This window comes from Balaenoptera musculus, chromosome 15, assembly GCF_009873245.2.
Source record: "Balaenoptera musculus isolate JJ_BM4_2016_0621 chromosome 15, mBalMus1.pri.v3, whole genome shotgun sequence".
NCBI classification, from domain to species: domain Eukaryota; kingdom Metazoa; phylum Chordata; class Mammalia; order Artiodactyla; family Balaenopteridae; genus Balaenoptera; species Balaenoptera musculus.
In genome coordinates this window covers 72,951,424-72,975,756 of record NC_045799.1, presented here as the reverse complement: position 1 = coordinate 72,975,756, position 24,333 = coordinate 72,951,424, and the positions used below count along the sequence as shown (strand labels likewise).

General features: G+C 41.2%; 1 protein-coding gene across 5 annotated transcripts in view; it reads right to left on the bottom strand.

Moving 5' to 3' along the window:
• Positions 1-3,836: 3,836 nt before the first annotated feature.
• The window catches only part of MRPS17 (mitochondrial ribosomal protein S17), a 43,057-nt gene continuing 22,560 nt past the window's right edge, over positions 3,837-24,333 (bottom strand). Inside the window, exons 4-7 of one of the 5 annotated variants that reach the window (XM_036826694.1) lie at positions 24,205-24,331; positions 23,785-23,877; positions 6,332-6,471; positions 3,837-4,286 (exon numbers count right to left, since the gene is read on the bottom strand). In XM_036826694.1, the coding sequence (XP_036682589.1) occupies positions 4,017-4,286; positions 6,332-6,471; positions 23,785-23,877; positions 24,205-24,331 (630 nt within the window). In that variant the 3' untranslated portion in view covers positions 3,837-4,016. Of the gene's footprint in view, positions 4,287-6,331; positions 6,472-6,727; positions 7,177-16,031; positions 20,014-23,784; positions 23,878-24,204; positions 24,332-24,333 lie in introns of those variants that run through there. The other 4 variants (XM_036826696.1, XM_036826695.1, XM_036826693.1 and 1 more) reach the window with 4 other exon arrangements.

Genomic DNA, 24,333 nt, shown 5'->3' with positions numbered 1-24,333 from the left:
GCAGGGCGGGGCGGGCGCGCTACCGCTGCAGTGCGGGGCGCGGCCGCCAGGGGGAGCGGGGCCTGCGGCGGTCGTGTCCGCAGTGCGTCCCGGCGCCGAGGTCCCGCAGCTGCGAGCCTCGAGAAAGGGAAGCTGGAGAAGAACCTATTTTGAGACTTTAAGCTCCAGCGGAAGGAGCTCGGTGCGTAGCACAGGGTACGCCAAAGGAACAAGGGCAAGGCTTGAATGCACGTGGCGAGATCCACAAGGGGAGAGTAACACGGTTCCTAGGGGAATCCAGGACCTGGGGTGCGAAGCCTGGGGGGGGGCGGGCTTCTCCCCGAATACCCTTTTGGATTTTGCTCCGTGTAAATATATTGCCTTTTCAAAAATAAATTACGCTGTAATAGAAGCATTCTGGATGGACGCACACTCAGGTTCTCTCGTGGTCTCCAGACTCCATTGTTCCCGTTGATTTCAGCACCGGTGGGCTGGGCCCCATCCTCGCCCTGGAGCCGTCCCAGTCTGGTGGGGCTGGATGTGAAATGACTGGAGTGTCAAGTGTTGAAATGGAGAGAAGGGAGGGAACACGGACGGGAGAGCATGTAACCGGTGGTGCCTGGGAAGTGGAGGATAGACCCTGGGGAGCTGGCACAACAGCGCAGTCCCAAGGGAAAGAGTTGACTCGTGGAAGGAGGGAGGACAACTCTGCCTGGCCAAGGAAACAGCTTAAAGAAGGGCGTGGGTCAGGATGGCACTGTTGGGGGGAAATGTATCCTGTGGCAAGATAAAAGAGCCACAAATGTACTCATGAAACCGCAACCAAGACAAGGCCCGCAGAAAGTGAGATGGACAGTTAGAAAAGGGAGAGAAACAGGGAGGAGCTCCCCAGCCACCAAAGGGAGCGTTTCAAAGCCAGTGCGGGTCCTCAGTGTGGTGCTCCAAGTACAAAGTACGACCCTGCCTGAAAAAGTGTCAGCGTTACACCCCTTAGCACCCCTTACCGGACTCTTACTCGCCCTCCCCACCATGTTGCGATGGTTACGAAATTCCTGAGCCCACCTGGGCGACGCCCACCTGGGCAACAGGACCTGTCCCAAATAAGGAAAGGCATCTGGCCTGTCCCACTCCCACCCTAGAGAAGGAAGGTATATGTGCCCCGACCAATCGGTAAACGAAATTTTCACCTCGGACCATTCCTTTGTTTTCTGGCTATAAAAACTGATCAATAGGGCTTCCCTGGTGGCGCAGTGGTTAAGAATACGCCTGCCAATGCAGGGGACACGGGTTTGAGCCCTGGTCTGGGAGGATCCCACATGCCGCGGAGCGGCTGGGCCCGTGAGCCACAATTACTGAGCCTGCGCGTCTGGAGCCTGTGCTCCGCAGCAAGAGAGGCCGCGATAGTGAGAGGCCCGCGCACCGCGATGAAGAGTGGCCCCCCCTTGCCACAACTAGAGAAAGCCCTCGCACAGAAACGAAGACCCAACACAGCCAAAAATAGATAAATAAATAAAAAATTTAAAAAAAAAGTCAGCTGCACTCAGGATGACCAAAAAATAAAACAAAACAAAACAAAATAACAAAAAAAAAAAACCCCTGATCAATAGCACATGTTCCGGCTCGGCTCTCCCAGACTACTAGGAAGTCGGCCCGCTGTTCTGGCAGTGACCCTTCCCTCTAATAAATTCTATCTTCTTTACATTCTGCCTTGTGTCTGGAAATTCTTCTCCAACCCGCGTTCGGACCACGCCACTCAGGACTGGGGAGCGGGGAGGTCTCTGCTAGGAGGGCTGGGGGCAGGAACTGGGCTTGCGGACTGAGGGGTTCTCTGAAGCTGGTAATCTTTGGAGGCGAAGGAAGGGGGAGGGGGCTCCAGGGGTGCAGGAGTTTCTCTGACTGGGGCAATGTTTGAACATGTTAATATGGCAAGGAGCCACCAGGGAGAACAGAAGTGGACCCTGTGGATGGAGGGAGGGAAACAAGAATCTGCCCCAGACCAGGGAGAGGCAGCTGGTGGAAAGGAGGCCAGGCTTACAGGGACAGGAGGCCAGAAGCTGTTGATCAGGCCAGCTCCTGATCTCAACTGGCTTACGCTTCCTGAGGCCATAGAGGCTGCAGAGACGCAAAAGGGAGGCTGGAGTTCTCTCCAAGGCGGAAAGGACATGTCCCCATCCTGCACTGTGGGAGGCAGGGCCTCTTCAAGCCAGTGGTGTCGGTGCGACTTTCTTACATATTCCCCAATTTCTCAGCTCTATTTCAGGAAACAAATGCTTTCAAGTCTATTTTCCTGAAATGTTAACTTGGAAGGCATTTCTTTGCTGACCTGGCTTTTGTGTTTAGTATTAGGCCACTCATTCTGCACTTTTTTCTCCACTATCATTTTGCTCTTAAGTTCCATTAACCCAGTGCTTTTTACTGGGGGGAAGGAGATAACTCTTATTTCACAGGGGTGTGGCTTAGGTTACAATGTCATAGGATAAACATGGGGCATCTTCCTGGAGGATAATTTTTACACCAAGATTTTCAGGGAAAGTATCTATGTTAAGATAAAAATGATACATTAGAGTATAGGTAAGCCTTTAAAATATTTGAGCTTTTAGAGATGGCTTGGACAGGTGTCCTGTCCCCTCCAGGATAACCGGTACCGCATAGCCACCCCCTTGGCAGACAGTCTAAGATGCCTCCCTTTGGCTCATCCTCCCTGAGAGTTCTGCTTCGGAACATCATCTATCTAACTTCTTTTCATCTTCCCTGCCCAACTCAGTTTATGTCTTAGGACCAATCTTTGAACAGGTCACTGTCTCCCTACCTCCAATCCTTCCCATTCCAGTCTATTCCTGACACAGATGCTATTACTTTACAGAAATGTGAATCTAATTATATCACTCTTTAAAACATGAAACAACCCACCACCACTTACAGTTCCTGCCTATTTCTCTACTTGAGTTCCACTCTCGTTCAATGTCCCAGCAGTGCTCACCGCTTCCAAAACCCCTTGGTTAGTCCTTTCTCTCATCCTTCGAGGACTTTACACCCCCTTTCTCTGCCTGGAATGCCCTTTCCAAATCCCTCACGCACTAACCTGGAGACTCTTCCTTTAAGATTCAGTTCTAGCATTCTCTCATTTTTTTCTGGAAAGTTACCCCAGTTTCTCCCCCACCCATGTGTTTCTGTGTTTGTCATGAAGATACTTGTGCATACCTGCCCAGGAAATTATAAGCCCTGAGGAGGGGGCAGTGCCTGTGGTTATTACTCAAATACTGACATATTTGTTGAGGTTGAAATATACTCCAAGTCCCTTCTGGGAGCCAGAAAACTGAAATATATAGCTCAGTGTTTCATCAGGTCAAAATCTAAGTTATCACAGTTTATCAATGAACAGCAATAAAACTCTGAAACTCTCCAACTCAAATGCATGTGTGTGAGAAATTCTACAACTTCATCAATGTATCAGATTTTAAGAACTCATTCCTATTTAGCCTAGGATACAGGAGAAAAGTGACAGAATTTTAGTTTTATTTTCTACGTGTCAACATTCTTATTAATACAGACTTTAATCTGATAAAGTCTGACCCCAGCATGTTAACTGTTTCCATTTGGAATTGGTTAAATCAGAGAAAAACTTAATTTCGAATATATAGTATCAAAAATAAATATTCACTTAATGTGGTCTTATCTGTTTACGATATCAAAAGGTTTTCTTCTCCCAAAATAAAAGTTCTAAGATAAATTCCAGATTCCTCTGAATGAAAACAAAAACAAAAAACCACCTTCTAAAACAGTGAGCTTACAAAATAATGCAGCGCACTGCTAGGCACACTTAGTGTAACAGGAAAGTATGTTCGCTGAGAAGGAAATTTGAAACATGACTGTAAACCTTTATGAAAAATTATAACAAGGCCTTTACTTCATTTACTTTTAGCTAGTTCATAAATACCAGAAAAGAAACTGGACGGTTTGTGAGGAAACTTATAAAAATTTTTCCATAAAGCAAACTTAGAAATCCTTCCCTTTTGGCTCCGTTTTCCAATCCTCCTTCACTGTGTTGAAGAGAGATCGAGTTCTTCCAGGTTTTTGCTTAGGTGGGTGGTTTCCAGACTGACTGGACTCTCCAGGTAGGTGGTTCCTGCACAGCGCTTTCCGGTCACTGGATCTATGACTTGTCCAACTTTGAAAATTATCTCAGCCAGTTCATGCTTCACGTGCTTTGTTTTCGCGACAGGTAGAGCTTTGAGAAGCACAATATCTCCAACGGTGCACTGCTGGAGAGCATCGTGGGCAAAGTAGGTTTTTCGCTTATTAAAATACTGTTGAGAGAAGGAGGAAACAAATCAGTAGTTCCCATCCATGACCTGGCAATGCAGTACAAAATCTGAAAAAGGAATGCGCAGAAAACAAGCTGGAACTTGGGAAAAAAAATAGATAACATACTTATGGAGACTTCCAATACAAAAATTAGCTGCTTAAATTCTGGAAAACGGCAATGACTTTTCCAGAACTGATCTTGTCCCAAGCTCTCCTGCTTATTTCCTGCACTACCCTTGCTCTATCAATTATCATCCTCTTCTACAATATTTAAACTCTTCCTTCCCAGTAGAGCCTTCTCTCCAGCCTAAAAACACACTATCTCATCACTAGCTGTGTGATTTGGGACAAGTCACTTAACTACTCCAAGCTCAGTTTTTTTTTTCCCCACCATAAAATGAGGCTCCAATACCTGCACCTCTAAAGTTATCAAGAGAATGAAACATTATAATGTTCATAAAGCACTTAGCTTCATGCCTCACTCAAAGTATTGCAAACAAGCCACAGATGAGAACTAGAACCACCTATTCCTCGAGACAACCCTGCCACAGCAGGTAGTCCCATTTAACAGATGAGAAAAACAAGCTCAAGGAGGTTAAGTAATGTGCACGGCTAGTAACCAACAGCCAGTACTCAAACTAAGGCCCTCTGATTCTAAGGCCAATGATCATGCCATCACTCTTCAGCTTGCTCCTGTGGTTTTGCTTTTGTTTTTGCTTTGGGATCATGCCATTTCATTGAGAGGCTTCGAGGGAGAGTCGAAGGGCTAGGAGGACAATGAGATCCAACGTCCTTCTCCCGGCTGGGATCTCCCCAGCCTCACAAGACCCTGAAAAGGCTCCTGTGTTTTTGATCCTAGATAACAAACAGCATTTGTGCCCACCAGTGTGCCCAACCTTGAATGCAGAAACATCCTTGGCACTTCCCCCTCCCCCCCTTGTGCATCGACCAAATCAAGGACGCTGTCCCTTCTTTCTTGAAATCTTTTTCCACTCCATCCTCACTGCTCCCAGGACTGTTCAGTTATTTATCATTTCCATCCTAGACATCTGCAATAACCTCCTTACCCATTTCCTTACCCCCAGTCCTCATCCCTATCTCTGTCTCCTTTGCTTATAGGATGAATCCAAAACACAACATATAAGACCCTTGACACTCCAACTCCAATCCTTCTCGTGTTCATTCAACAACAGCCTCTACTTAGTGCCAAGCTCTGGGCTCAACATTGCCGAACCACTTGCTGCTCCAGTTAGAATGTCATGCCCTTTCATGCGTAAGGAATTAATAAACAGAAACCTCAATTAAACAGAGTCAGGAGACCAGAAGGGGAAGCTCTCACACCCTGTGATGATAGCAGACCTCAACAGGAAGAAAGACATTCTCTTCTTTCCCAGCAACAACGCAGCCAGTGAAGAGCCATGGGCTCTTTGTTTACCATCCCCTCCCAACTTCCTTTCCCATCTGTAAAAGCACTCTCCTCCCCGGTCACCTCACCACTTTTGTGGGAGACTTGCACGTGGCTCACCATGTTACAGACCCTGAATTGCAATTCTCTGCTCATCCCGAATAAACACATTTTTGCTGCCGAAATAACTAGCAGTCTATTTGTTTTAGGTAAATACATGGCTAAAAGAACTTCCACAAACTATTCATCATGGCTGGAATGACTCCCCCAACTCCTCCTGCCCCCCAACTGGTCCCCTGGATAAAATCCTTTTGGAGCTTCAGCTCAAATGTCTTATATAATCAAGAATGCTCTCCTCAGCAACCTGGGAAGGAAGAACGAGGAGTCTTCTGCTCCCACAGTATTTTGCACATAGAATGACTATAGCAGTTGTCAGACTGAATTGAAATTAACTCTATGTGTCTCTAAAATGTGAGTGTGAACCATGATTAATTCACTTTGTTACACCCACAGACCAGCACAATGTCTGGTGTGCAGCAGATGCTCAATGCATCTTTACTGACAGGGGAGTGTTTTTCTGCTCAGAACCCAGAACATGTTGGTGATTTATCAATGCCATCTGAAAATAGAGATGTTCCTTACCTTTAATAAATAGGGATCCAGAACAAGTCTGGTCACTCTCACTTTAGCAGTTTTTTGCATTGCTGTTCCAATCACCTTCCCCACGACCCATTTGGCATGGACAGATGAACGAACTACTGACATTATGTGGCTTTGGTCACCTGAAAACAAATTCCAAAGTTCAATATTCTGATGGTTGTGACTCACCAAATGAATTTTGTCACTAGAACTGCCCCAGTTCAGAAACAGCTTTTGTTGGCCCTCTGGAATCACCGCTTTAGAGTTGCTTACACGTTTCATTATTTCCTTAATTACTCAACCTCCCATCTTTATACTGTTTACAAAGCTGTAATTTTAACCTCTCTAAGCCTCAGTTTCCCCCTCTGCAAAATGGGAATAACAACAGGGCTTACTCACAGGAGTGCTTTGAAGATTTAACCTATAAGGTGCCCAACAGCGCGAATAAACGCTGTCCTTTACTGGCGTCCCTATTGCTTTCCATCCCGCTGGGCTGCCTCTCCCCAGACGCTCACAGCCTGGCTACTTGGGGCACGCGAGGCCGACGCGGCGCGGCCGTGGTGTCCTCTCCACCGGAGACCTTGACTTGTCATTGCTTTCGAGATCAATTAATAGTGAGTCCATGCCGCCCAGCCTGAGGAAGGTTGGGGGTGATTGATCCCTTCGCCCCTAAAACCCCGAGGCCGGGTGACTCGACTCGACTCGCCTGGAGGGCTCCCACGACGCTGCGCTTCGGTCTCCGGAATCCACCCCACTTCTGCGGCAGAGCGCGGCAGGCGGTTACCTACAGAGTCCACTGTTCCGGCGCACGCCCTGAGGAGCGCCGACCGGAGCGTGATGGCGTCACGTCGCACGCAGGTCGCTCCACCCCGGACCGCCCTCTCATTGGCCGCGAGTCCCCTCAGTCCTGGGCGGGGTTAAAGCCAGGGCTCCGCCCACTCCCCCTTAAAAGGAGCCGCGGACTGTGGCTTAACTGGAGATTCTGATCTCTGCTTTCCTCACCTGCACGGCGGCTGGAGCGTTGGGATTCGGCCTTTCCTTTATACGTGCCACTTAGTTTCCCTCTTTTACTGTTGAGCTCCCAGGCATTGGACAAGGCCTTCCAAATCAAAGGAACTTAATTCATTCATCAAACATTGGATCATTGGACGTTGCCAAATGCTGAGACTGAAATGTTTAAGCGTTTCCACCCCCAGGAGTTGTATTTAAGATAAACTTCAGGAGATTTTTATGTCTAGTATGACTTTAGGTGTTAATTTTCAATATCTGTGAGATGGAGAGAAGTCCGGTGTGGGTACATATATATGTGGGCTGCTGCTGACGCCTTCTCAGTTAGAAGGAAGGCTGGGAACGTATTAGGCTCTTGTTAGGGAATTGCTAGACTAGGAGGGAGTTAATGGAGGGTTAAAAAAAAAAAAAAGTGGTGGTGTCATTAGATTGAAGTGTGAATCCAGATAAAGAATTAAGGCCAAGGGCACACTTAGCAAGTGAATTTAAAAGGAGAGATGGTGGGGGGGAGAGTGTGAGATGTTTGAAATTTCAGAAATGGGAGCTAATTTTCAATGAAAGTGGTAATAACTTTATATGCATTATTTCATATGAACAAAAACTTTTCTGGGATATCATATTTCCCTCTAGCTATGAACTTAAATTCCTTTCTTTTACAAGCAAGCTTACAACTTCTCTTGTTAATAAAACCAATGACATACCCAGAGTGATTTTTTTTTTAAGATTTATTATTTATTTATTTAATTTATTTTTGGCTGTGTCAGGGCTTAGTTGCGGCACGCTGGATCTTCACTGAGGTATGCGGGATCTTTCATTGCAGCGCGGGCTTCTCTCTAGTTGTGGCGTGCGGGTTTTCTCCTCTCTAGTTGTGGCACGCAGGCTCCAGTACACACAGGCTCTGTAGTTTCAGGCATGCGGGCTCTAGTTGAGGTGCGCGAGCTCAGTAGTTGTGGTGTGCGGGCTTAGTTGCCCCGTGGCATGTGGGATATTAGTTCCCTGACCAGGGATTGAACTTGCGTCCCCTGCATTGTAAGGTGGATTCTTTACCACTGGACCACCAGGGAAGTCCCCCCAGAATGATTTTTTAATGCAAATCAAATCATTTCACACCATCGAAGGTAGAAAAAACTTCTGCTGATTTTTTCCAACCCTCATTGGGAGGAAAACTTTCCCTCTACTAACTTAGGTTTGAGTGTTGATGGTGGAGCTGTGAATGAACCGATAATAGATTACCAGGGGAAAAGACAAGGTTTATTACACATGCATGCAGGAGCAGATGAAGAGGACTCCTGGACAACTAGAAATAGGAGATTATATACCAACTTAATAGGGGAAAGGAAGGAGGGAGAAAGGGCCTCTGGGAAAAACAAGTGGACTTTTAGGAAAGGCAAATGGGCTTTTATGAGAACAATGGAAGTAGTATAACAGTTTGTGATAATGTTGTTTGTGCAATTTCTCATCCTGGTGCCAGTGGTTTGTTGGTCTCCGTCCTAGCTGGAATCTCCTCTGAGAGGGGATTTACGGCAGCTTCACTCTTAGAAAGCTCTGCTTTTAGGGACTTCTCTGGTGGTCCGGTGGGTAAGACTCCTTGCTCCCAGTGCAGAGGGCCCAGGTTCGATCCCTGGTCAGGGAACTAGATCCCACTTTCTTCAACTAAGGAGTCCACATGCCTCAACTAAGACCCGGTGCAGCCAAAATAAATAAATATTTTAAAAAATAGCTATTGACTTAAAAAAAAAAAAAGAAAACTCTGCCTTTAGTCAGATAAGGGACACTCTGAAAAGGCTTTTTTTCTGCATCTGCTGTATCTTCAATGTCCTCAGTTTAAGGGAATCTTTATACCATTTTGGGGGATCCGATTGAGTCCTATCACCCCTTAGCGTCCTGTCTGCTGTGGTAAAAACACCTTGATTTGCCTTTCTGAATTCCTGTGTCTGTAGCCTCAATGGGTCTGCCAATCAAAGTCCTCCATCTTCGTTTAGCACGAGGCCCAAGCTGGACCAATCAAATTACCTTCCAGGAATATGAATCTTGAGTGCTCTGATCGGAGGATGGGAGGTGACTGGAGCTACTGCATCCTGAGGTAGGTGTCCTGGAGAGACTATACAACCAGAGTCAATGTCTGCTGCTTGCACCCACAAAAATTTAACCTATAAAGAAGTTGGCACTTGGAAAATGGAAAACAACATGCAATCATTCATGGTGTAAGACATGAATCAGATGCTTTTGGAAAGGAGTAAAACCTCCCCACATTTGATAAGCTTCTTGGTCAGCCATCCAGTCCCCTAACCCATAACCCATATACACATTATTCATTCTCATATATTCAATCTCCCTCTCTCTCCCCCTCCGCCCCCTGCCCCCCAACCCATCCTTCTCATCCATTTCTCCTCACGGTCACTGCTATGGTGTGAATGTTTGTGTCCTTCCAAATTTCTTATCTTGAATCCTAACCTCCACTGTGAAGGTATTAGGAGATGGGGCTTTGAGGAAGTGATTAGGCTTTGCCCTCATTAATGGGATTCAATCTCTTTTACAAAAGGACTCCAAGAAAACTCCCTTGCTCCCTTCTGCCATGTGAGGGCACAGCAAAAAGGCACTGTCTATGAACCAGGAAGTGGGCCCTTACTAAACACAGATCTTTGGGCACCTTGATCTTGGATATCCCAGCCTCCAGAACTGTAAGCAATTAATTTCTGTTTTTATAAGTCACTCAGTCTATGGTATTTTGTATATACATATAGAGATGGAATTTTGTATTTATATAATATATACACATACATATAATGTAAAAATATATATAGTATTTTGTATATATATATATGACATTTCCTTATTCATTCATCAGACACTATTAAGGTTATTTCCATATCTTGGCTTTTGTGAATAATGCTACAATAAACATAGGAATGCAGATATCTTTAGGATATCCTTTTATACCCAATTTGTTGATTTTTTTTAAAAAATCATGACAGGATTGTCAAATGTTTTTTTCTGCATCCATTGAGAGGATCATATGATTTTTATCTTTCATTCTGTTAATGTTGTATATAACATTTATTGATTTGTGTATGTTGAGCCATTCTTGCATCCCAGGGATAAATTTCACTTGATCATGTTTTTTGATCCTTTTAGTGTGTTGTCGAATTTTTTAAATTGAAGTATAGTTGATTTACAATGTTGTGTTAGTTTCTGGTGTACAGCAAAGTGATTCAGATTCTTTTTCACATTCTTTTAAATTATAGGTTATTACAAGATATTGAGTAGAGTTTCCTGTGCTATACAGTAGGTCCTTGTTGATTACCTATTTTATATATAGTAGTGTGTATATGTTAATCCCAAAGTGCTAATTTATCCCTCCCCTCCCTCTTTCCCCTTTAGCAACTGTAGGTTTGTTTTCTATGTCTGTGAGTCTGTTTCTGTTTTGTAAATAAGTTCATTTGTATCTTTTTTTAGGTTCCACATATAAGTGATATCATATGGTACATCTTTCTCTGTCTGACTTACTTCACTTAGTATGTTAATCTCTGGGTCCATCCATGTTGCTGCAATGACAATATTTCATTCTTTTTATGGCTGAGTAGTATTCTATTGTGTATATATATATATATATATATATATATATATATATATATACCACATCTTCTTTACCCATTCATCTGTCCATGGACACTTGCCTTTTCATTTTGTTGATGGTTTCCTATGCTGTGCAAAAGCTTTTAAGTTTGAGTCTGTCCCATTAGTTTATTTTTGCTTTCATTTCGCTTGCCTGAAGAGACAGATCCAAAAAAATATCTCTAAGACCTATGTCAAAGAGTGTTCTGCCTATGTTTCCTTCTAGGTGTTTTATGGTTTCAGGTCTTATATTTAGGTCTTTAATAATTTCCAGTTTCTTTTTATGGTGTGAGAAAATGATCTACTTTTATTCTTTTACATGTGGCTGTCCAGTTTTCCCAGCACCACTTCTTGAATAGACCATCTTTTCTCCATTGTATATTCTTGCCACATTTGTCATAGATTAATTGACCATAACCGTGTGGGTTTATTTCTGGGCTCTCTATTCTGTTCCATTTGTCAGTATGTCTGTTTTTGTGCCAGGACCATACTGTTTCATACTGTAGCTTTGTAGCCTAGAGTGAGGGAGACTGGTATCTCTGGGTTTGTTCTTTTTTCGCAAGATTGCTTTGGTTATTCAGGGTCTTTTGGGTTCCCTACAAATTTTAGAATTATTTGTTCTAGTTCTGTGAAAAATGTCATGGGTATTTTGACAAGAATTGCATTAAATCTGTAGATTGCTTTGGGTAGTATGGACATTTTATTTATTTATTTATTAACATCTTTATTGGAGTATAATTGCTTTACAATGGTGTATTAGTTTCTGCTTTATAACAAAGTGAATCAGCTATACATATACATATATGCCCATATCTCTTCCCTCTTGTGACTCCCTCCCCGCCACCCTCCCTATCCCACCCCTCTAGGTGGACACAAAGCACCGAGCTGATCTCTCTGTGCTATGCGCTGCTTCCCACTAGCTATCGGTTTTACATTTGGTAGTGTATATATGTACATGCCACTCTCTCATTTTCTCCCAGCTTACCCTTCCCCCTGCCGGTGTCCTCAAGTCCATTCTCTAGTAGGTCTGCGTCTTTATTCCTGTCCTGCCCCTAGGTTCTTCATGATTTTTTTTTTTTTTTAGATTCCATATATATGTGTTAGCATATGGTATTTGTTTTTCTCTTTCTGACTTACTTCACTCTGTATGACAGACTCTAGGTCCATCCACCTCACTACAAATAACTCAATTTTGTTTCCTTTTATGGCTGAGTAATATTCCATTGTATATATGTGCCACATCTTCTTTATCCATTCATCTGTCGATGGACACTTAAGTTGCTTCCATGTCCTGGTTATTGTAAATAGAGCTGCAATGAACATTGTGGTACATATGGTTTTCTCAGGGTATATGCCCAGTAGTGGGATTGCTGGATCGTATGGTAGTTCTATTTTTAGTTTTTTAAGGAACCTCCATACTGTTCTCCATAGTAGCTGTATCAATTTACATTCCCACCAACAGTGCAAGAGAGTTCCCTTTTCTCCACACCCTCTCCAGCATTTATTGTTTGTAGATTTTTTTGATGATGGCCATTCTGACTGGTGTGAGATGATATCTCATTGTAGTTTTGATTTGCATTTCTCTAATGATTAATGATGTTGAGCATCCTTTCATGTGTTTGTTGGCAATCTGTATTTCTTCTTTGGAGAAATGTCTATTTAGGTCTTCTGCCCATTTTTGGATTGGGTTGTTTTTTTGATATTGAGCTGCAGGAGCTGCTTGTAAATTTTGGAGATCAATCCTTTGTCAGTTGCTTCGTTTGCAAATATTTTCTCCCATTCTGAGGGTTGTCTTTTCGTCTTATGGTTTCCTTTGCTGTGCAAAAGCTTTTAAGTTTCATTAGGTCCCATTTGTTTATTTTTGTTTTTATTTCCATTTCTCTAAGAGGTGGGTCAAAAAGGATCTTGCTGTGATTTACGTCATAGAGTGTTCTGCCTATGTTTTCCTCTAAGAGTTTGATTGTGTCTGGCCTTACATTTAGGTCTTTAATCCATTTTGAGTTTATTTTTGTGTCTGGTGTTAGGCAGTGTGCTAATTTCATTCTTTTACATGTAGCTGTCCAGTTTTCCCAGCACCACTTATTGAAGAGGCTGTCTTTTCTCCACTGTATATTCTTGCCTCCTTTATCAAAAATAAGATGACCATATGTGCGTGGGTTTATCTCTGGGCTTTCTATCCTGTTCCATTGATCTATATTTCTGTTTTTGTGCCAGTACCATACTGTCTTGATTACTGTAGCTTTGTACCACTGTCTGAAGTCAGGGAGCCTGATTACTCCAGCTCCGTTTTTCTTTCTCAAGATTGCTTTGGCTATTCGGGGTCTTTTGTGTTTCCATACAAATTGTGAAATTTTTTGTTCTAGTTCTGTGAAAAATGCCAGTGGTAGTTTGATAGGGATTGCATTGAATCTGTAGATTGCTTTCGGTAGTATAGTCATTTTCACAATGTTGATTCTTCCAATCCAAGAACATAGTATATCTCTCCATCTATTTGTATCAACTTTAATTTCTTTCATCAGTGTCTTCTTATAGTTTTCTGCAGGTAGTATGGACGTTTTAACAATATGAATTCTTTCAATCCATGAACACGGGGTGTCTTTCCATTTATCTGTAACATCTTCAATTTCCTTCATGAGTATCTTATGAGTATCTTATAGTTTTCAGCATATAGGTATTTCACTTCCTTGGTTAAATTTATTCCCTATGTATTTTATTCTTTTTGATGTGATTGTAAATGGGATTATTTTCTTGATTTCTCTTTCTGATAGATCATTATTAGTGTATAGAAATGCAACAGATTTCTGTATATTAATCTTGTATCCTGCAACTTTACTGAATTCATTTATTAGTTCTAATAGCTTTTGGTGGAGTTTTGAAGGTTTTCTATAAAGTCTAAAAAGTGTCCTGATAGCAGTGGCTGTAGTAGCAGCAGGACTTTTGCTCACTCTCAATGGTCACAGACATCCCTAGGGCCCAGATTTTGGTCTTTTCTACTACTCTGTACTAAAAGAATATAGAACTCTTTGGGCAGGAATCTATTCTCACATCTTGGGAGTTTCCCAGCAGTCTAGTGGTTAAGACTCCACGCTTCCACTGCATGGGGTGCAGGTTCAATCCTTGGTTGGGGAACTGGTATCCCACATGCTGAGTGCAGCCAAAAAAAAAGACAGTATTCTCACGTCTTGGAACAGTGAAAATTTTGGAATGGGTTTGGACCATCTTACTTCCAAAAACGAGAAAGTGTTTACAGATAACAGAAAAAGTGCTAAGAGTTAAAAGAAGCTAGCTTAATGCAGCTTCCACTGGCTAAGTTCTCACAATTTGAGCATTTAAAAAAATGGTTAATTGGAACTGCTTGTTATATAAGAGGCCAAGTGTTCATAATGATGCTCAAGTCAAGTGTGTTAAAACAGTCATAAAAGGATGATTGTAACATGATATGTATAATTCAATACTGATCTTAAAAAGTAATATATATATTTCTTGCTAAGTATGTGCATATGTACATATATATGTATATATACATGCATGTATGTGTATATATGTATTTGTTCCTGTTTAATCAGTTAAGAAGAAACAAAGGGGTGTTGGGCAAGCCAGATAATCCTGGAAAATGTTGAACCATATCAAGAAATAGGAAGAACCGGACAGTCACTCAGACCAAGTAGAGAGATGGTTCAACAGTTAATCACCTCTAACGGTCACATACAATAAACAAGCAGAAAGTTGGTTGCAATATGTTGCAAAATGATGAAGTAGCCAAATGTTCTATAGAGGAAAACTGACAACAAAACTTGCATTCTTCTGGAAGGAGCTGGATAGCCTCATTAATTATCCTAATGATGCACATAAAAGCTTTAAATAATGCTAGCCAGCGAGATCACCATACCATAATGACAGGCCAATGGGCCAGATGGTTTTGGGAAAGTTCAAGTGTCAAAAATTTACAATCTATATAAAAGTAAGGTCTTAAAATGTCCCGTGACATAACAAGTGATATTTTGTTATAAAAGGAGACCAAAGAATATTTGGTCTGTGCAACTAGGTTTTATGGATGACCTAAGTAAAGATCAGCCAGTTGCTAACCCATAAATTTCAACTTAATTTGTCTGTCACAGTATTATTCTTATTTTGGGTTGAATAAGATTACTAAAACCTGAGGAAGGTATACAAATAGTACCTGGTAGAAAAATGTAAACCTAGGAACATACGAAAATTGGAACCCTGGGAAAATATTCAAATAAGGATAAAAACATCAAGTCCATGGAATTAACTTTTTTTAAATATAAATTTATCTTATTTATTATTTTTGGCTGTGTTGGGTCTTCACTGCTGCATGCGGGCTTTCTCTAGTTGCGGCGAGCGGGGGCTACTCTTCGTTGCGGTGCGCGGGCTTCTCATTGCGGTGGCATCTCGTTGCGGAGCATGGGCTCTAGGCACGTGAGCTTCAGTAGTTGTGGCATGCGGGCTTCAGTAGTTGTGGCTCACGGGCTCTAGAGCTCAGGCTCAGTAGTTGTGGAGCACAGGCTTAGTTGCTCCGCGGCATGTGGGATCTTCCCGGACCAGGACTCGAACCTGTGTCCCTTGCACTGGCAGGCGGATTCCTAACCACTGCGCCACCAGGGAAGCCTGGAGTTAACATATTTATAACTAGTTTCGGTATAATTATTTTTATAATCTGGGTACCTCTTACCTGTTTCTTAATGTGTTTAAGGCACTTAATAAAATTTGAAATTTTAGGTTTGTGATTTTTAAAAAAAATTTATTTATTTCATTTATTTATTTTTGGCTGTGATGGGTCTTCGTTGCTGCACGTGGGCTTTCTCTAGTTGTGGCGAGCAGGGGCTACTCTTTGTTGTGGTGCACAGGCTTCTCATTGCAGTGGCTTCTCTTGTCGTGGAGCATGGGCTCTAGGCACGTGGGCCTCAGTAGTTGTAGCACGCAGGTTCAGTAGTTGTGGCTCACGGGCTCTAGAGTGCAGGCTCAGTAGTTGTGGCACACAGGCTTAGTTGCTCTGCAGCATGTGGGATCTTCCCGGACCAGGGCTCGAACCCGTGTCCCCTGCATTGGCAGGCAGATCCTTAACCACTGTGTCACCAGGGAAGCCCTAGGTTTGTGATTTTAATGAAATGTTTACATGTATTTAAATCTGATCAGTGTTTAAAAGAGTAGGGATATCTAATTTTAGAAATTCTTAAGTTTTTATTTATTATTTGCACATCTATGAATAATTAGAGGAATGTTGGCTGCTTAAAGAATGTCAGTTGGTTCCTTAAATTAATAAATTGAACATTAATCAAAATCCAGATGAGTATTTTTCTCCAACCCATAAGACGTTTGGACATAAGAGAATCTATCAACATGGCAATCCTTTTATACTCTGAGGTTCAGAAAAAGAGTCATATGAATTTTGGTGTTGAGCAGCAATCTCTCATTTTATTAATTTTAATATAGTTATCAAATGTTTTCAGAGTGCTATAAAACACTGTTCCTGGCACTGTTTGTATCCACTGGATTAGGAGTAACATGATCCATGTTCTAGTGACATTTCAGTCCAAGAAGCCCTGAATAATAAATCACTTATTATTATGTCTAAGCTGAAGTATCTCTTTTCATAAAAGAAAGGCAACAACACCTGTTTGGATGGACCAAATGAATTAATATATGTAAAAGGGTAATATCTTGCCCTCCTACACAGAAATAAATCATAACAACAGGTTTCTGAATGAGTACTACTCCTATGGCTTCCTTGAATTTTGATGTAATAAATATATTTAGGATTCACTTAACTTGGAACATGTTGAAGACAACAAAGGACATGAGAATGAATTCACACCAGAATGACATAGTTTACTGTACAGTTAACATAAGCATAATCATTTATGACCCTAAGGATATATAATAGGCTTCTAATTTTATAATTCCTATTTATGAAGAATTGCTGAAAATCCATGGCCAACTGGTCTTCTTCAGTCCCGACTCCTCTTTTCTGAAACTGTCCAAATTCTGCTGATCCTCTCCTGAAAAATCCCATAGTGCTCTCCTTCTTCCCCTGTGCTGAGATACAATGCCTTGTATTGAAGCCCTTAGCACTCTTTGTGGATTATTCAGGTTTCCGCCCCCCCCCGCCCCCCAGTTGCAAAATTAAACTTTGATCAAAGGCTTCACCAATTGTAATTAACCATTACTTCTTTTCATACATACCTCTGCTACCTGAGACTTCGCCTTGGCTCACTCTCTCTTCCTGAAACCTGAGTGCTCTATACTCTGCCTCCTTAGGGTAAATAAATGTTCAATGTAGATCCTTTTGGTGAAGAGACACTTCCAGAACTTATATGTCTTGACAATGGATCTCCATTTCACAGATATCTGAACACAAAATACTATTAGAAATCCTCCATGACTACAGTAACTTGGGGTTTTATTAACTATTTCATCCACTGATGCATGGGACATAAATGTACTTTGAAAAGTTTAACTTCCATGATGAAATGAATTCATTTCATTTCTTTCTTGGTTTTTAGTGTTTTAATTTTTTAAAAAATTTAAATCATTCCAGCTTTCACTTAAGGCCTGTGATATCTAGTCCTTCACAGGGAAAAAAAAAGGGGGAAGTCTTGAGCTGGGAGATATGTTAGAAGGAAGGTGAGAAAGCAAGGGGACTGCATTCTTACTTAGCCTCATGGCTTCTTCAGCCGTACCTGAGAAGACCGAGAGAAAAACAGAAAGCCAAGAAACAGAAGCAGCCTCCTAGTTGCAGCTGTTCATGGCTTATGACAGTTTATATTTACGATGCTTTGTAATGTCAAAAAGTGATTTCTGTCAAACAAGGCAGTAATCATAAAAATCAAATTAAAACACCTTAAATTCTTTTTGGAAAAAGGTGGTACCTAAATATATTTCAATAAATAAAACGAATTAATAAGCCAATTAGTAACACTTCTTTAGTTGTTTATATAAGCCAGTAAGGCTCTTCCCTGGTTCTTAGCCTCAGTGTGGCACCACCACTCATCCTCTGGTACGGTGCCCTACTTCCATCTTCCACAGTGGTGCAGGGAGGTGTAGGGATTCTTATAAAGCCCCTGTCATTATAAAATAAAACCTTCTCTCTATTCAAATCTGCAATAATAACAGAAATGACAATTTTAGTTCAAAAATCTATGTTTGCTACAGGGAAATTTAAAACTAGAATAACAGGATAGAAAAGTAGACTTCTCTGAATCACTTTTCAAAGTTCATCAATATGACCCTCAGTCTCCTCCAAGACTCTTCTTAAAGATCCTAGGACCTGTTTGATGAAAATAATGCAAGGATTCCTAAAAAATAACATAATACTGCCATATCCTCTCACATGGCTTTTCAAAAAATGGTCAGAAGACTTAGGTGGTACATCAATGGATATTTTCAATTTCAAAGTTATATATTTATTTTGCTGGAAATTAGAATATAATTAGCATATAGAACTCACAATTTCCATAAATAATATTTCCTAGGACAAGGCTAAAAATTCTGAGTCCCTTTAAAGGAAAATATTAAGTAAACACTGAATATGGTAAAATCTGTAAAGGATGCATACAAATGACTGAAGTTTAAGAAATATTGCTCTTTTCTGTTCATTTCAAGTTTATGTGACTGGTTATACCATATCATTGCCTTGATTAATCAATGTTTATATAATTTAAAAACTTTATGCTATAAAAATCACAGGGAAATAATCATAGGTTATTGCCTACAGGATTTCTGGTCATTAAGAAAAGTTTTGGAACATGACTCCTCATATAATCTTGTTTATAAAATAAATTACTTTCACTATTTATAACCTCTTCTGGGAATATAATATGCTACTAGTTTAAGATCTAAATTTATTTGGCTTCTACACATTAAAAGTTTATTTATAACCTTTCTCCCCACTATGAATAATATGATATTGCGTGGGATGAAAAGGTCTGACCAAAATTTTCCTACATTTATATATTCATATGAGTCCCTTACCCCACCCCCACCCCCGCCAGGACAAAGCTAAAAATTCTGAGTTATGTGCTGAGGAGTAAGTGAAGGACTGTGGCTTAAGGTTTTCTCACATTTATTATATTCACATAATTTCTTCCGAGTATGGATTTTCCTATGTTGATTAAGGTGTGCACTCTGGCTGAAGGCTTTTTCACATTCATTACATTTATAGGGTTTCTCTCCTGTATGAGTTCTCTCATGCTGATTAAGATGTGTCCTTTGGCTGAAGGCTTTCCCACAAAAACTACATTCATAAGGTTTCTCTCCAGTATGAAGTCTATGATGTTCCGTAAGGGATGTGATACGGCTAAAGGCTTTACCACACTGATTACATTTATAGGGCTTCTCTCCAGTATGAATTCTCAGATGTTGAGTAAAGGATGAATGTTGACGGAAGGCTTTCCCACATTCATTACATATAAAAGGTTTTTCTCCTGTGTGAATTCTCTGATGTTGAATAAGATGTATCCTCTGGCTGAATCTTTTCCCACATTCATCACACTTATAGGGCTTCTCTCCTGTGAGGACTATCTGAGGTTGAGTAAGAGATGACTTTTGACTGAAGGCCTTCCCACATTCACTGGGTTTCCCCTCAGTATGAATATGAGTAGTAAGAAGAATATGTTGATTGAAGATTTTTCCACACGCATTATATTCATAAGGATTCTCTCTTACATAGTTTCCCTGATAGTAAGTCAAGTCTGAATTATGCTTGATGCTATTTCCTTGTGTGTCAGAATTAAGGGGTATTTTAATTGAAGGAATTCTCTGATGCATAACAAGGTTTGAGTTCAGATTATAGTTTTCCCCAAATCTATTACATTCAAGGCTTCTCTCCTGTGTGATCTTTTTGTGAGTGAAAGATACTTGTCCTAAATGTCTCTGCTGGTTTTCTTGGTTAGATTCTAACCGGTAATCAAAATCCCAGAGTCCACCTAAGATGGAGTACCAGAAACTGTCTCCTGTTAATCTCTCCATTAGCATGTCACAGGTTTTATTTTCATCAGAAATATTCTGGTTTGATTTTTTTATTTCTGGACTATTCTCCCCATCTAAAAGAAATTCAGAACATATAAACACTTTTCAGTATTCTCTGTTTTGTAAAAGAAATTGTTGCATAGTGAATTACCAAATGAAACTGACAGTAATGCAGACAAGGCAAATGTGGCATTAAAAGTTTTGAAATATGGCCATGTAACAGGGGAAAGACTATAGAAGGATGATGAGAAGCAGTGAGCAGGTGGAAATTTTAAAATATGTGTGGTAATCATAAAAAGAAGAGATCAATCAGGAGCATACATAGTCGAAAGGAAATGGAAAGGAGAATAAGAAATATCAGGGTAAGGTCTGTGTTCAGAGGTGGGAGACAGAGAAAAGACTACTTAGAGAAGACAGGTCCAAGTCCAAGACCTTCTAAATCTCACCTGTGGATTATTCTATTATAATGCCAACTACTTGTTTATTTTAAAAGTATTTCTTCTGATTTTTAATCTTTTGTTTAAAATGATAAAACTAATACTTGCTTATAGTAACATATCCAATGTATAAATTAAGAATTCCACCCCCTAAATGTAATCATTGTTAAGTCTGGAGCCTCTCTTGCCAGATTTCTCCTATATTCACATAAATATAAATGTAACCATGTTTTGAACAAGCATGACACATAGATTGTGGTAAAAACAAAATTTCATTTCAGTCTCCCACTGCTTCTTTAAACTTTATATTTAGTGGGGGTATTTTTCCTCTGCTTCTGTATGAAGATTTGGGCAGGACCTATGCTCTTCCTTTAATTATTAGGTAACAGATACTCCTACTGTTACATTAAGTTGCAAACACAGTCTCTATTCAGTAATTAAAGTGTTCAGTCATGTATAGTATTCAAAACTTCAAAATTAATCCCTCTACCCTTCCCTGGGCTGTTACAGAGTCAATATTCCTCCTTCTCTCTCCCTGCCTCTCCCCCCCTCTACTCTTTCCCTTCTAGTCTTTTCCCTGCTTCTACTCTGCTTCTTTCTCCCCTTAACTATTTCCCTACACACTTCTTCCTTCACTCACTAACTCTTGTTTAATTCCCTTCTAACAAGAGTTGGAGGGTAGCAGCTGTGTGGAGGGAAGAGAGATCAAGAGATAGGCCAGTTTTTGTATGGTAGCTTCACATTCTCAGCTTGGTGGATGTTTAAAACAGACTCACTTTTGGGAACTTTTATGACTCTTGGAAGGTTCTAGCTAGACCCCTCGCTCTCCGGTCATTTCCATGATCTAGGATAGATATATTTCTATTTTGGGTAATCCCTTGGGACCAGCCTTAGGGCATGAACCCTACTGGACGAGATCCAAGATCATGTTGGCTGACTCATGAAAAACACTCATAATACCTTGTCCCAACAAAACTTGGGTAGCGCAGACTGATCCTAACTCAGCAGCTTCTCCTGGCTCACCCATCAAAGCCATTTCCTTAGTCAGAGTTAGCTGTTCTCAGGCCTTGTACTGCTTTAACTTTCTCAGACGTGAATCATGCACTAGTCCTGGTCTTCTACCCACAGGGGAGGTATATACAAAGCTGTACGAGTGGTCCCCTTGAAGCTGGCACATATGCTTATGGTCAAGGACACCTGACAGCAAAAGAGGCAACATTAATAAATAATTATGCCAGCAACTGTCCTGGGAAAATAAAATAGAATTATACCATAATACTGTTTTGTATTTTGCTTTCTTACATTATTGCACGTCATGAACACTTTCCATGTCATCAAATACATTTCCACATAATTTTTAAAGGACTGTAAAATATCCAATTTTATGGATGTGCCAAAGTCAATTCACATTTAGGTTACTTCGGGCTTATTCTTCAGCACAACATGAAGAGTTAGTTGGCTGAACATGCAATAGAAATTTTAAAAAGAAAAAAAAGTCCAAGTCAGAAAATAAACTTACTCTGGTCAAGAATTAAATTATATGTGGAAAAAATGTGATTTAAAAGATTCATTTTAAACCAGTTTATCATTTCAACCAAATTATCAACTGGACCACTTTATTTTCAGATAAAATGCTTTTGTCTGCTCAGGGACTTTGGCTCTAAAACAGTTGGAATAATTGGCTGGAGCTCAGAACACTGTCTTTTCTATTCTCTTAGCATCAAAATCCATAGGCTGCTGACCTGGCTCCTGGAACCACAGGTAAGTGTGGTGCTCTAGGCTCCTACAGCCTAGGAGTAGATTTCAGGGCATTCACTGCCTAAGGCCTATCTTCCAGAACTTTCATTTATCCCTGGAAACAGGGCAGCCTGATCAACATACCAGGAGGAGTGATAGTGCATGAAATGTACAAGTACTGCTCCCCCATGGTAGACACCCTCAAGGCACATCAGATCTTCAACCAAAGGGTTGCCACCCGGCAAGACGCCAGGGGACAGGGTCTAGACTCCAGATGGAGACAATGATTATCTTGGACTTTAAAGCAGTTTTGAAAAACAAACTCTAGTCTCTGCTCCAGCTCCTCACCTAACCCAAGCCCCTATGTTTGTAGACATGACTGCAACTGCCCTTATGAGGAGGGTGGTCACTGCTAAGTATGAACACCCTCATCAAGCATTATACAGGGGCTTCCCTGGTGGCGCAGTGGTTAAGAATCCGCCTGCCAATGCAGGGGACACAGGTTCGAGCCCTGGTCCTGGAAGATCCCACATGCCACGGAGCAACTAAGCCCATGCACCACAACTACTGAAGCCTGTGCTCTAGAGCCTGCGAGCCACAACTACTGAGCCCGTGCGCCTCAACTACTGAAGCCCACGCGCCTAGAGACCGTGCTCCACAACAAGAGAAGCCACCGCAATGAGAAGCCCGTGCACCGCAACGAAGAGCAGCCCCCGCTCACTGCAACTAGAGAAAGCCCGTGCGCAGCAACGAAGACCCAATGAAGCCAAAAAAAAAGATGATAGCATGACATTCATAAACACAAATATAATCTAAAATTTGGGAAGAGAATGTGGGTGAAATACTGAGGCTAGAAATGGGAAAATGAACATAGAAAGGCCACTTAAAAGCACGATACTACAGAGTGAACACCAAGTCCATAAGAATATATGCCTTTAGAAGAATAAGGAGGGAGGGAGGGTATTTAAAGGAGCAGGTAGAGAGACAGGGGAGAGGCCAGAAGAGGCAAGAATGGTGTGTATCACAAGCCAGAGTGGACTTTCAAGAAAGTCAAGTCAGCACAGTTAAATGCAACACAATCATAGGAGACAATAACTGTGGTTTTTTAGTCACTGGATTTGACTGGAAGGAAGTCAGTGGTAATCTCCAAGAAAACAATTTTAGTAACACCAGTAGGACACCTTTGTCACATCACAAAGGTGAGCTAGAGAATTAAAACTGAGGCTATGGGTTTTAGACAAGTTTAACGTGTTTGATAATAAAAAGAAAAAAAAAGAATGAAAAATGGGTAAAAATGGCAGAGGATTTTTGATATGGAGAAGGAAAAGATTTAAAGAATACCAAGAGGATGTATGAACAAAGAAGAGAAAGAAAATGCTTCGTGGAGATTTGCAACATCAAGGTATTTATGGACATTCAAACTAACACCTTCAAAATAAATTTGTGTTGTGTATAAGTTTTTTAAATAATAAGTATATATTATCTGTTTAATCAGAAGAAAAGTAAGAGAGTCATTTCCACTTTGGAAAAATGTCAAATATGAACTGAATTTTTAAGAAGCATGCCTCTTTAAATCCCAGAGGCAGATGTTTGTAACACACTCAGTTAAGTATTTCAAAAGCGACTATTTTCCTTCACTGAGTTGCAAATACCCGAATGCTCGCTTCTCACCTGGATGAGTGTCTGGTGGGCTGTCTGTTTCCATCATCCACTGCTCCTCCTGCTCCAACTGAGTGATCACCTCTGGCTTATAAAGTTGATGCCCTATTCATGGGAAAAAATGTGTATCTTAGAATTTTATACTGGGAACAAAAATCTCTCTCAGAACTCATTTCCAACCTGTTTAATCTTTAGGGCCTCTGGATTTGGAAAGGGGAGGCTTCAGAGGCAGCAAACTAAAGCTACCCATCTCAAAATCAGGACCTTTCACCTGAGAAGAAAGCAAAAAACAAAGGTCTCTGTCTCCAAACCTGATTAGCATTCTTTCATCCTGGCCTGAACTATATACACAAAAGCTTTGAAGGTTTTCACTACTAAAGGAAAGAAACCCATGTAGAATGAGTTCCAGTCTTACAGGGATGCCATCCTTACCCAGTGCAACCAGGTTCCTATAGTTCTCCAGCATCACGTCTCGGTAGAGGTTCTTCTGAGCAGGGTATAGCTGGTCCCACTCCTCTCTGGTGAAGTCCACAGCCACGTCCTGGAATGTCAGTGATTCCT